Here is a 13034-nt window from a genome sequence, read left to right as displayed (position 1 = left end):
TTTGCCCTCTCCGCCGCTTCGCTCCTCAGTCACACAGCGCTTTATTTGGTCGTTGGCTAACGCATCTCACATACACACACACACACACATAAGTTTCCTCTTCAACCCTAACCCACTCCGTTTACCGTCCAAACGCACTTCCCCTCCCCTTCAGCTCCCCGCAAAATCCCTCTTCACTTGTGTTCTTCTCCCTATCCATATCCCCACCACTACCACCTCCCTATTACTCACGTTGCCTGAACCCACCGCTGTCCAGCCGTTGGCGTTTGAAGGGAGCCCCCCCACCATTGCCATTAGGAGGTCCTCGTTTCTGTTGCAGCTGCATACCACCACCCCTGCCTCGTACATTACCCGTACGGCCATATGTGACACCCTCTTCAAACTGCCGAAGGCGTTCCTCAACTTTACCGCGGTACTCCAGTGCCGCAGAGTTGTCGCCCTCGCCAAATGAGTCAATACGGGCGCTAAGAGAGGCCTTTGCGGCAAGCACGCGGGACATGGCGCCCTTGTGGGTGGCAGCCGCCTTTGCCACCACCTGAGCATTGTAAAGAATACCGTATTTTGGCGTTGCCTGCCGTTGCTTGAGAGCACGGAAGAGTGCCTTCTCAGCACCAAGGATCTGTAGGGTGGAAGAGGGGTACTTCGCAAGTGATAGCAGTGAACCCGCCTTTTGAATCAGCCGGGCGCCAATCTGCTCACCAACCATTGTGGTGAGATTTGGAGCGATTGTTTGCATGCGGGAGCTGAGGTACGCGGCAAGACTCTCACGATACTTCGACGCCGCAACAACCTCGCTACAAAGCCGGCAAATGTTCTCGATGTCCTCCTCAGCGATCTCCGTGCCCATTGACACCATCGCCGCATCCTTTACCTTCTGCTCCAACTCCTCCTCAAGGAAGTCAGAGAAATCGGTGTCGCGGACGTTGAAGCGGGTCTTCGCAGCCAACACAATCTTCGCATAAAGTATATTATCATTGACGATCTTCGCCAATTCAGGGAAGTGCCAGCCGTACCACTCACGCGCTCGCATCGCATATTTGTTGATCTCCTTGTCCAAATCCTCCAGCAGCGCTACGGCTTGCACCACCATCATGTCCACCTTGTCCGGGGAAAATTTCAGCTTGTAGCGGTTCAAATTATGCGCGAGACCTAGTGCTGTCTGGTTGAGTTGCTCTGTCGAAACATCCTCGAGCAGGTCGTCAAGGTTTGCGCGCAGGGCGCGGAATGTGGCCAAAGTGTCGTCACCATGCACGCACTGAATAGCGAGGGCATCCTTTATGGCTTTTGCGAGCTTTGCATCGGCGACTGCTAATTCCTCCGTTATTTGTTTCTCAACAAAGTTTTTCTTGAGGAACTTGCGCACGGGCTTCGCGAGCTCACCATTCACAACTTGTGTTGTGGTGGCAAGAGCATCCGCAGTACTCTTGAAGCTTAATAGTGCCTTCAGTTTTTGCTTGTTGCCGTCCACCTTAAAGAGCCCCACACCCGCAGGCAACTCCAATAAGGCAAAAACCATTTTCCTCAGAAAACACAAAGCTGCACAAACTATCGAGAGAAATGTGGAAAGTGAAAGCAAAGGAAGAAACATGCATTCAGCCACCGGTGAACAGTGACAAGCACGGATGTCACATGTTGTTCTGCACCCTAAGTTCAACTTCTCCATTACAACCCTAGTGGGACTGCTGATGGTTTTGTAAGCCGTGTGCAACATGATATACACCAATATGGCCCCACTCATCACAGCAAAACGAGCAGCCACCAGAAGGAGTAAGACGAAACAACAACGCGTATTACTCCTTCCTGCCGATTGCTTTCTTAATTACACCTGAAAACTATTAAGTATGCACAAGAATCAGTTTACAGCACCGCGAGCCACAAAAGGGTAAAATGAAAAAGCGATAACCGTTGTTTCCCTCCACCACCACACACACGCCGCAGACCGCGCGCCAACTCACCAACAGTGAATTGTGAAAACACATCGTTGCAACTCAGGATATGCAGCGTACTAAGGCTGATAAGTTGATTTACACTCCTCCGCAACCCCTTCCCGCAGCTTCTTTACCCTCTCCGCTCGTGTCGGCTTCAGTTGGCATACCATCGCTGTAGCTGGTCTGTTGGAAAGAGAAGACCATAAACCGCGACGCAAGACACTTAACCGACCACAACCCAACTTTCGTCTGTGACATGGAACACAAATTGTACAAATGGCAAACAATGGCTTTCCTTTTGGGCCAACATATTTGCTTTTGCATGGAATAAAGATAACTATAAGGGAAGTAAACAAGAAAGTGCGACGAAAAATTAGCGCCGCAGCGGCAGCGTGGGCGGCGACGGAGTGCAATGGTAAGCAGGGAGGTTTCAGGTACATGAAAACGGGGAAAGGGACGTTAGGCAAAGTAGGGAGTCACGATATAGTAGACAAGGGCAAAACACAACCAAGCACAGCGATGGTAGCTGCCCAGACAACCTGAACCCATAATGAGTTACATTCAGCCACTTACAAGCCAAATGTAATGCGACAAACAAAAACGGAAAGCATGTTGCTTCCAGCTGTGACATGCACTAACAACCGCTGTCACTTCCCACCTCCTTCCCTCTCAAGTGCCGCCAGCTCCGCCTCCAATTGGGCAATCTCGTCGTCCACTGTGGTTTCACCCTCCACGTCCGTTGAAGGCTCCCCATCAGAAATGGCGGTTCCGGACCCCGGACTTTCAGTGGCGGGACTCAGTCGGGTTATTGGTTTGCGCCCCTCGTTCAATTTGGCGTTCTCCTCAACTGGATAATAGAGGTTGTCAAGAGGAGATAGCTTATACCAAGTTTGCTCTCCCTGTAAATAACGGCGGTGATCTTCGTCAATGAACCAAAAACCAAGTGGTTCGGCGTGCTCCAGAGCGTACTCCGCACAGTCCCTTCTACCTACACGCAAACACGCCTCCAGGAAGACAAGGAATGTCTCCTTCGCGAACCGAATGTTGTTCAAGTTACGGCACTGGCCTAGCAATTGCAGTGCGTAACTTAAATCAAGAGGCCGCTCTACTAAATCAAGCGCCGTGTGCAAATCATCCGGTGTTGGCCGCTCGGTCCCCTGAAAAGAGTGAAATTTCTTGTGCCATTCTAATACGTACTTCTCCAGCGGTGTTTCAGGTCCATCCAGACGCTCCTTGCGGAGCATGTGGCGTTTCTTACTCAACCACAACGGTTGGTTTGCCATGCACTTGGGCCGAGTGTACGGCCGATCCAGCCCACCAAGCCAAGCCTGATATAACATTTCCGTACGCTGATGATCAGGCTGTTGAATAACTGTGTAAATCTTCCAGTTATCAACACCCTTGAGAAACATCATCCAGTATGGGCGTCGGTATCGCAAGGATGCGCGACGAACTGGGGTACCGTGGAGCATTCTGCTCTTCAACTGCTAACTGCACTTCCCCTCAACAGGTGGCGCGAAGTTAAAAACTGGATGTGGGAAATGTGATGATATGTATGTCACTCCCTCCCGTTTTATTTTCCTCACAAATGCCTTTGTTCCACAGCTCAGATTTATATTTATTTGTTCACGTCCCAGAGGGATCAAAAACCAACTGCTGAGGTTTCCAACAGATCCAGGTCACGTCGTCCCAGTTCCTTCTCCTTCCGATAGACCGTACCTCAGCACTCCACCCGCGATCCCTCTCCCTTTGAAACAGAAAGAAGTCTCTTTAGCAATGCAGGAAGAACGTATACAAACAGGAAAGAATGAGAGCAATCCAATAAGAAAGGTACAACAGAGGCATCAGCGAGTGTGAGGGTAACACAGTAAGTAAATGAGCGGGGGGGGGGAATACGAAGGCGGGTGAACTGCCACCGCAGTGTCTACCCTTCACGCTCCGGATGATATGACACATTGTTGCAATGAAAGGAGGGAGAATATTCGCTTGCTGATAAGGACCCCGAAGCAAACGCCCTACAGTGCAACAAATGAGCGATTAAAGCACTCAACTGTCTGTTCTCACCCCACATCCACGCACTCTCGTCCACTCATTCCAAGCAACGCTTCATGTGAACTGCTTGCTCTTGCTCCTCTTCACGCCTCCTCTCCTTTCCCCTCTCTGTCGTGCACCAAATGCTGTTAAATTGGCGCCACCCTCTCCCCACACGCCCCAAAGGAAAAAAAAACCGTAGCACGGAGAACAAAAAGAACCCGACAGTAACTAAAGGAAAGGACACATATACGCGCAATTGCAGGTGCGTGTATATCCAGTAAGGCAAAAAAGATTACAATTGTAACCGCGAACACTCTCAGAACGTTTCACCAGGTTCGTGTTACTAACTCCTAGGAGGCATCAATGGATTTCAGACGTTGCTGTAGTTTCTCTTGCGCGGCCCTTACAGCCGCAGCGTGTTCCTCGTAAGCTGCTAGACGTTGCGCCTCCTTCGTACTCACTGCTGGGACATCCACTGACCTGACAGCGTTACTCTGAGTGAGACTTTTGTTTATCTCCTCAACCACTGACAAGCGATCGGTTGATGCTGCAGAAACCTCCTCCCCCAAGCGCGAAGCATCGGCTTCAGCTGAGATGGCGGCCCCCTGCGCCTGCTGCCGCGAAGCCATTTCTGCTAGGTACCGCTCATATGACCTCCGCATTTCCTCCTCGCTAGGCATTGGCATGCTTGTCGTATCGTCCTCGGGGGACGGAGTTGCTGACGCATCAGATCCCGTCTGCTCCGATGGTGTAGTGGTGGCATCCGCCGGAACCCGAACCCTTTTCGCATACGCCGCCATAGCACTGGTTCGCTGAGCGATGTCGCTTCTGCAGTAGGGGCACGTTGACATTTTTTCAAACCAGTGGAGCAAGCACGCCTCATGATAACAGTGCCCACATGGGAGTTGCTTGCATGTTTGATCAGCCGACATATCATCGTAACATATAGCACAGTGCGGGTCACGGGACAAAATCTCTTCGGTGGCGTTTGGTATTTCTCTCAAAAGAGCCGTAAGTTTCCTGTATCGCGCGACGAGGCGAACGTTCTTCCCGCACATTATCATGTTTTGTAAAAACATGCGCATAAGCGGAAAGGGAACGTACGATGAAGTACAAATGTACAGAAATGAAATGAAGAACACCACATTGTTGGAGAGGGAAAAAAACATCTCCATATAGAAGGCCAGGCTGTTGTACGTCGACTCCTTGGTGGCCACGGTGAAGAAGAGTTGCGTAAACGACTTGAGAATGGATATAAGGAACTGTACATACAATAAGGCTATGCAATACTGCATAGACAGTTGATCTCCATAGCTCTCTGCCGTATTCCCAATCATATCAAACACAACATAGAGGTCGATCATGGAGAAAAGGTACAGGAAAATCAGCAGCCGGACAAGCATAGGTGTACGTAACACCCGATCCTCCATCACTTGAAGTGTTGATACGCGCTCCTGTGCAAGTCGATGGAGAACCGCAACAACCACAGTAACAAGTGAAACCACACCTGCGGAACTCAATGTGGAGATACCGAAGTAAAGGGGGCAAACAATAAATTCCATAGCATACACAGGCGTAACACTCCGCACCGCGTCGCTTTCGGTGCGGCTCAACGTGCCAAAGAAGGTGAAGCGGGCAACAAGCCAAAGGACCCATGATAACGCTATGAAGCTGTTCACGCACAAGAGGCGGAATATGGGGGAGTCTGTCAGCGCAACAACTAACGAAAAGAAATCAGTGTAAACGGTGGCATAGTCGACGACGAAGCCTATAGTCACCACCAAACTTAGGAAAATGTACGCATATAGGGAAAGCATCGAAAATTACTTCCTACTTTCCCTCGCTCTCTCTTCTACAGCCCTAAGACCCTTCCACACACACACACACACTACTACGAGAGGGGAATACATGGAAGAGGCCGTTGGTAGAATATATTCAGTAAAGGTGCCGAGCAAAACGCACTTACCAGTCACGGAACGTACTGCACCAGAGCGAGCAGTGTCAAGCCAAAACAAATAAATAAAACAAAGGAAACAGCAGCGGCATACTGCTAGATACTGTAGATTCGAGAATAACATTACACCCCGCACACTTCCAAAGAAAATCAAGCAGGAAAAAACTACAGGAGGAAAACAACAGAAGGAAAGCGGAGTGAAAAAATTAACAAAACTTTATGGATGTACGTATGGTCACACATTCGACTCGACTTCTCTATGTTTATCGTCTAAGAATTGTTTTTGACGAAGCGCCGCAATTCAAGAAGAGACAAGCACCAGTCGTGAGTGCGTTCCGCCTCCTCGCTGATCAGCTGCGCTTCAGTTACAACTGCAGAGGGCAACCCAGCCATGCGGGCCACGCGCGCACCAAAGCTAGAAGGCGTGACCCCAAGTGTTGGTTTGTAAGTAAATACAATTTTTACCTCCCCCTCGCCCTCGCCCTCTCCAGACACAATCTTTTCCTCATGAAATCCCATATAATAGCATGACACCAGTCCGTTGTTGCTGGAATTGACATAGGGCTCACAGAGTTGCGAATAGTGCGTCACGAAGAATGTTGTTGCACCCTTCCGAAGCAGATACTCCAGTGTCGCAGCGGCAATAGCAATACCATCATAACTGCTCGTTCCCCTGCCGAGTTCATCCAGTAGTACAAGCGAAGAGGACACAATCTCAGAGCGGAGGATCCGACTTGTTTCCTCCATCTCCTTCAAAAAGGTGGAACTTCCCTCCAGCAGAGAATCGCTTGACCCCATTCGACAGTATACAGCCCCAAACAAGGGCAGTTGCGCAGACTTGGCAGGCACGTAGCAACCCAGTTGTGCCAATACCACAAACGTACCTACCATACGCATCAGAGCTGATTTACCTCCCATGTTGGGCCCTGTGAGAATCCACGCGCCGTGCTTGACAAGGGAAACGTCACACCCCACGTAGCCCCCACGCATGAGCGACTCAAGCATCGGGTGGCGTCCGTCGCGGATCACAATCGACTGCTCATCGTCTGAGATGGATGGAGCAGTGTATCCAGGGGCCGAAGATGCGACAGCAAGACAGTGAAGTGCGTCAAGCACAGCAACAGAGTTAATGACACTCTTAAATATCTCCATCGTGTCGACAGAACCTTCCAACTCGGCTTGCTTCGCTAACCATGCCTCATTTGCTGCAATGGCAAGGCGTTCCTTGGCGGAGCAGAGCTCCACGGTAAGATTGACAATTCTTGGAGTGTGAAATCGCACATGAGTCTTTGTTCTTGTCAGCACAATCCACTCTTTCGGTGCATCATTGGCCCTTACGTTGGGCACGTCCACAATGAATGTGGTGCCAGCGATTGTACGGTACTCCAACGCAGGTAACTTGAGTGTCTTTCGAATGCATTCCAGCTCCACGTCCAACGCACGTAGCACTTCGTCGCGCTCCTTAGCATGAGTCTGCAAAAGGTCGGGTAGGGGGGAACCAAGTGCTGCGTAGTACTCCTGAGGGGAACCCGCATCCAAGTTTAACTCACACTTACACGATTGAAGGAACAACTCGACATTCTCAGACGTGACGGCAACAAGAGCATCACGAATCTGATCGCACATGCCTTCGCCACAAAGTGATAAAATATCAAGAGCGAGATTATGCGTCACTTTCACCGCACGCAACAAACGAAGATAATCGGTTACAGTGCACCGCTGCGCCCGCAGCTTCCCCAGTGTTGCCTCGAGGTCACCAAACTTGGCAAACTCTCGCAGCAGGCCCACCACTGAGTCACCCCCTTCGCCGCGAAGTAAAAACGCCACCGCCTCACGCCGAGAATTAATGGCCCGTAAGTCGCAGAGCGGGGCCGCCAGCCACGAACGCAACCGCCGCAGACCAGGCACCGTAAGGCTGTGGTCCAATAGAGTCAGCAGAGAACCTTTTAGCCCAATGCTGCTGTGAAATATATCCAACGCGCTCATCGTGGTGCCGGGCATCTCCACTACCAACTCAGCCACCCCACCGGCCGTGCTCCGCGCAAGTAACGGCGGAGATTTAGAGCACATTTTCCTGAAGGTCGTATCAAATCGACTAGGCTTTAAATACTCTGCAATTGAGTCATCGATAGAACCGATGAATGGCGAGGTGCAGACAGTTACAGAATTATTATCCTCTTCACCGTTAACCGTCGGTCCATGATGAAGCGATAGAATTGTGTTTAAGGGTGTGTAAAACGCCTCCGGTAAACCGCACAAGCGAAAAGGAGGCAAAGTGCCGTCGGTAGCTGCTGCGTTCTGATGCCGGTCGAGCTCCCGCGCTCCGTCTTCATCATAAAACAGAACCACCTCAACAATATTGTAGCGATTCAGTATGTCCAAAAGCTCTCCCCCTGAAGACAGGTGATGACGAGAAAGAGAGTACGTGACGAAACTGAGAAGCGTCACTTCGACCAGGCTCACACCCGCCGACCCAGTTGAGGGCCACAAGAAGCAAATAAACAATTCCGAAGATCCCTCCTTCAAGGGGAGAAGTTCCTCCACACCAACGGGATCTCCTCCCTCCGGTGCCCCTTCATCCCCCTGACCGGTAGCGCTTCCTTCTTGAGGGGTTCCAGCGGTGACAACCACCTCATCAGGCAACATCGTTCCTCGGCTGTACACTCGCCCAATCTCCCGGGAAAACAACCCCTTCGAGTTACCACTGGTCGACCGAATAGAAGCGCTCTCTTGATCCGCAAAAGCAACACGATAACCCATCGCTACCAGGCGGCGCACATAAATATTGACCCCTGTGTAAGGAACACTGCTATACTCGAATGGAGTTGCTTGAATGCACATTATCCCAAAACGGCGGCTGACGACGCGACTGTCACGACCGTAAAACTTCACACGGTAACCACACGCTACCATCAGAATAACATCGGGCGGAAGGGACTCCTTGAGGCACACCACCTGCCTTTCCAAAGGCGTGAGCTTAGTTGCAACTGACAGTTCTTCAGTTGTGGCCCGGCGGTGACACAGCAGCTCGATGGCCTTTCGGAAAATATCGCTTTCATCGTCACCACGGCGGCGTTTGCTCATTTTGCCAGCTTTCTGTCTTCGGTTCTTGAGAATTTCTTGTTACCCGCACCTCCCTTCTTCACGGTCTTCCGAAACGACCTCCCCCACTTGATACGGTGTAGGCACCTGGGGAATAAGCAAAAAGAAAAGGTAAAGACAACATTGTATAAGAGAGAATGTGGGAAATAGACGTCAAGAGAGTGATAATAGTGAAGCGGGAAGACGGGCAACATGCATTGCGGGAATCCAACACGTATTGAACAGCGGATAAAGTAAAATAACATGGATGCCCACACCTACGGAAATTCAATAAAATGGGTACATTTAGTTACAGTGTGGAAATATGCAAGAGAGTGGGGGTACGGGACAAAAGACCCTTCGCTAAATTTTCCCGTAGCGAATGGTGTAACAGTTCATATGCACACCAACGACGTTTTCCATCTACACGTGATTCGTTTACTCTGCCAAATGTAGTCGAGTTTGTTAACAATTCTTCCCCTCTTGCTGCTGTCCTCATTTCGATCTCTCTTTTTCCTTCCTAACTCTTAATGGCCTTTTCCTGCCTCCAGGCGCCACAGATGTTTTTTTTCTTCACTTGTGTGCTCCCCAGTTCATATCTCTTAATCATATACTCCGTTTTTCTCTCGACTCTTCTTGTCTTCATTACTCCCAAGCCCTCCCTCCTTTTTTTTGTTTTTTTCCTTTCCGTTTCCAGTACTTGGTTTAGTTTAGCCTATACCCCTTTTTTCTTTCGCATCATTCACACACATCTCACCGTCCTCCCACCCCAAAGAAAACAAAAAAAGAAAGGAACTGACACAGCTCACAAAAAGCAGAGAGAAAAGGAGAGTTGCAAACGCTCATTTTAGATCTGAATCATTGGAAAGAAAAATCCAAAATCATCAAATAGGGGTAAGTGAAAAGGAAAGGAAGAAGGGCGCGCAGGGTACACACACGACCTTAGCATTAAAATACATTCGAGGAAAGAAAAAGAGAAAAAGAAAGAAAACTGGGGAGAAAAGTTTTGCGAGGGAAAAAAAATCACAATAAAAATGTTGGAAAGGCCGGCGAAACCAACAGACTCGAACATGGAAATCTCATATCGCAAAGAAAAAAAAAACATGCAACACGAGGACATATCGAAAAAGGAGAACCCCCAAGAGAAAACAAGCAAGTAAGGGGAAAGAAGAAAGGGAAAATAAGGTAGTGCCAACAAATGAGCGCTACACTTTGTGCATCTCCATACGGACAGGCAACAGAAAACGGGAAAAGCTTGAGGAAGGGAAAATCAAAAGAGGAAAAAAGAGAGGGACGAGGAAGCACGAGCAAATGCGCACACTCGCAAGAAGCTAAGTTCGCATAATGTGCTTGTTTTCGCTCACGAGCTGCAAGAACGTTTTTAGACTCTTGTCAGTTTGCAAATGATACTTTGCGCTGGCACGGCGATCGTCCAGAAGCAACTCGCAAAGTTCCTCATTTAAGTAGCGACTGTTTTCAATATCCTGCCGGCCACAAGGTACATCATATTGTGGGTTGTACTGATTAACAAGTCGCGCTATTGTGGATCCGCTTACGGGTTTATTGCCCCCAAGAGCCGTCCGAAGCAACTGTACATAATCCTTCCGACACTCCCCACGCGGGGAGGCGGCGCGGCCGCTACCCCCTCCGGTGCCGCCCATAACCAAACTTAAGGTGCTATCAATGTACACGCAGAGCGCGCGTGAGTTCAATGCCTCTGTTGTTGAAAATTTACTCGAACCCCCTCCCCCCCAAATAGAGCAGAAAGAATAAGAAGAAAAACGGTAAAAGAGAATGGTGGTGGGGCAAGTGTGACATAACAAACAGCCGGTCACGCAACCGCACTATCATTAATCCCCCTCAAAGAAAGTTTGAGACGTGCTAAAGCTTCTCCCTTCGCGTTTTTCGTAATAAATAAGCGCATGGAACACAAGACACTTCTGCGCAGATTACCCTTCCTTACTGTTTCTTTCCCTTCACCCCCGTGTTCCCGCGGCTAATGGCCGTTTTCTCCTTGTCCTCTTTAAGTGTCAGCACTCTATTCATTACAAGGCGATCTGGTCGGGTTTCGGGATCCACCACAAAGTACCCGAAGCGCTCCGCTTGCACAGATTCAAATACCTTCGCTTCTCTTATCGCTGCCTCGGCGTAACCGTGGACAACTTTCTCGCTATCTTCGTTAATGTACTTTAGGAAGTCAGAGTCGACAGCTGCACGGTCATCCCTCAGAAGGTAGTCGTAAAGACGGAACTCCACCGGAACCGCTCCTGCCTCACTAACCCAACTGATGTTCGTCTTCGGTTTCGTCGTACGCTCGAAGTCGACTTCGACATGAATAAGCGATGGCCGACCAGCTTCATCGAACTCAAAGTGGGTGCACATGATGTTGCCAGAGTACTTTAAGCCGACAGCACGACGTCCAGGCGCCAGCCCATAGAATTTGCTGTCGTTATCCTCCACACGGAAGTCGCTACGGTCAATGTAGAAAGTTTTCTTAAACATTACCTTACGCGATCCGAGCTCGGGTTTGCGTGGATGGTTGGGGCACTCCGCCTCCATCTCACCGTCCCAGTTGTCAATCACGACCTTGATGGGGTCTATAATCATCAGGCGCCGCTCCGTTGAGTCGTCGAGATCTTCACGAAGGGTATGCTCGAGCATGGTAATTTGTATCACATTCATTGAACGAGTTATACCAACAAGATCACAGAAACGGTTGATAGCTCTTGGCGTGTAACCCCTCCGACGCAACCCTGCAAGGGTCAGCAACCTTGGGTCATCAAAACCACGTACAATACCTTTCTTCACCAATACGTTAATCTTGCGTTTGGAAAGCAACGAGCCGGTGACGTTGAGGCGGCTGAACTCCCAAACGTGAGGTCGCCAAAGGTTCAGCTGCTCGAGCAACCAAAAGTAACTCTCACGTCGGGTCTCAAACTCGAGGGTGCACAAGCTGTAGTCAATGTTCTCCAAACTGTCAATTAAACAATGCGTGTAATCGTAGCTGGGATATATGCACCACTTGTCCTTGGCGTGTGGGTGCTCATTATACTTTACACGGTAGGCAACAAAGTCCCTCATATTTGGGTTGTCGCTCTTCATATCAATCTTTACGCGGAGTGTCGCTTCGCCCTCCGCATAGCGCCCCTGACGCATGTGCTCAAACAGTCGTAAACTCTCTTCCACCGGTCGGTTACGCCACGGGCTCTCTTCCCGATTTTCACGCTGCCTCTTCATTTCATCAGCGGTGCTGTGATCCACGTACGCCTTGCCATCCTTAATGAGCTGAATGGCGAATTCATAAAGTTGCTGGAAGTAGTCTGAAGAGTATGTAATCCAATCTGGCTCCCATCCCATCCACCTTACCATTTCGTGGATGGAATCAATGTAAAGCTGCTCCTCCGTCTCCGGGTTCGTGTCGTCGTAACGCAAATAGCACTTTCCTTTATGAGAAACGGCGCAGCCAAAGTTCAGGTTCATGCTTTTAGCGTGTCCAATGTGAAGAAATCCGTTGGGCTCTGGAGGGAACCGGAAGTACGGAGCACCACCCGTTACGGACCGGTGTTTCGCCAGCAGCTCTGGCGTGTTGGAGTATCCCTGCACTGGTCGGCCCGTCTCCAATAAACGGAGGTCCTTTTTCACCTCCAACATGGGCTCGGCAGCAGTGGGGGCGGAATCAACCGTTGTTGTCATGAGTCCACGAAAGGCCAAAGAAAGGCGGCGGAACGTTGGCGGGGATAGCCTATGAATCAGGATTTTTGCAGCTGGTCCAAGGCGCACACCGAGACGCAGGCGACGACCGAAGTCATATATATATATATATATATATGTATACATTTGAGGGACAAGAAGTGAAGCAAAATGGCGTTGCGGAAACCTGAAGTTCAACACGAAACAGAGAGATTTATAGTAGCTGAGGCACGTGCCCACTGCAGAGAGAAGCATCATCAGATGAATGAGTAATTAAAACAAGTGAAAGAGAAACATCAGGACACCGAAAAACATTTGCATACGTAGCCGCGAAAGTGACTGGAGAG

The 13034-nt window shown here is 49.8% G+C and overlaps 7 protein-coding genes across 7 annotated transcripts; 1 reads left to right on the top strand and 6 right to left on the bottom strand.

Moving 5' to 3' along the window:
• Positions 1–223: 223 nt before the first annotated feature.
• TbgDal_IX2810 (nucleolar RNA binding protein, putative) lies at positions 224–1738 on the bottom strand (the record flags this gene model as incomplete). Its single annotated transcript, XM_011778174.1, has 1 exon — positions 224–1738. One exon carries the CDS (start codon positions 1736–1738, stop codon positions 224–226), a length of 1515 nt encoding a protein of 504 aa, XP_011776476.1.
• An 837-nt stretch (positions 1739–2575) lies between these two features.
• TbgDal_IX2800 (hypothetical protein, conserved) lies at positions 2576–3400 on the bottom strand (the record flags this gene model as incomplete). The annotated part of the gene is made up of 1 exon (XM_011778173.1): positions 2576–3400. One exon carries the CDS (start codon positions 3398–3400, stop codon positions 2576–2578), a length of 825 nt encoding a protein of 274 aa, XP_011776475.1.
• Positions 3401–4312: 912 nt separating this feature from the next.
• TbgDal_IX2790 (hypothetical protein, conserved) lies at positions 4313–5779 on the bottom strand (the record flags this gene model as incomplete). Its single annotated transcript, XM_011778172.1, has 1 exon — positions 4313–5779. One exon carries the CDS (start codon positions 5777–5779, stop codon positions 4313–4315), a length of 1467 nt encoding a protein of 488 aa, XP_011776474.1.
• Positions 5780–6186: 407 nt separating this feature from the next.
• Positions 6187–9000, bottom strand: TbgDal_IX2780 (mismatch repair protein; the record flags this gene model as incomplete). Its single annotated transcript, XM_011778171.1, has 1 exon — positions 6187–9000. One exon carries the CDS (start codon positions 8998–9000, stop codon positions 6187–6189), a length of 2814 nt encoding a protein of 937 aa, XP_011776473.1.
• Positions 9001–9527: 527 nt separating this feature from the next.
• TbgDal_IX2770 (hypothetical protein, unlikely) lies at positions 9528–9848 on the top strand (the record flags this gene model as incomplete). The annotated part of the gene is made up of 1 exon (XM_011778170.1): positions 9528–9848. The coding sequence occupies one exon, from the start codon at positions 9528–9530 to the stop codon at positions 9846–9848; it is 321 nt and encodes a 106-aa protein (XP_011776472.1).
• Positions 9849–10328: 480 nt separating this feature from the next.
• Positions 10329–10658, bottom strand: TbgDal_IX2760 (hypothetical protein, conserved; the record flags this gene model as incomplete). The annotated part of the gene is made up of 1 exon (XM_011778169.1): positions 10329–10658. One exon carries the CDS (start codon positions 10656–10658, stop codon positions 10329–10331), a length of 330 nt encoding a protein of 109 aa, XP_011776471.1.
• Positions 10659–10956: 298 nt separating this feature from the next.
• On the bottom strand, positions 10957–12945 carry TbgDal_IX2750 (glutaminyl-tRNA synthetase, putative; the record flags this gene model as incomplete). The annotated part of the gene is made up of 1 exon (XM_011778168.1): positions 10957–12945. One exon carries the CDS (start codon positions 12943–12945, stop codon positions 10957–10959), a length of 1989 nt encoding a protein of 662 aa, XP_011776470.1.
• Between the last annotated feature and the right edge of the window lie 89 nt (positions 12946–13034).

Source organism: Trypanosoma brucei, chromosome 9 (assembly GCF_000210295.1).
Source record: "Trypanosoma brucei gambiense DAL972 chromosome 9, complete sequence".
NCBI lineage: Eukaryota > Euglenozoa > Kinetoplastea > Trypanosomatida > Trypanosomatidae > Trypanosoma > Trypanosoma brucei.
Note: the sequence above shows the minus strand (reverse complement) of the source record. Positions and strands in the feature narration are given on the sequence as shown.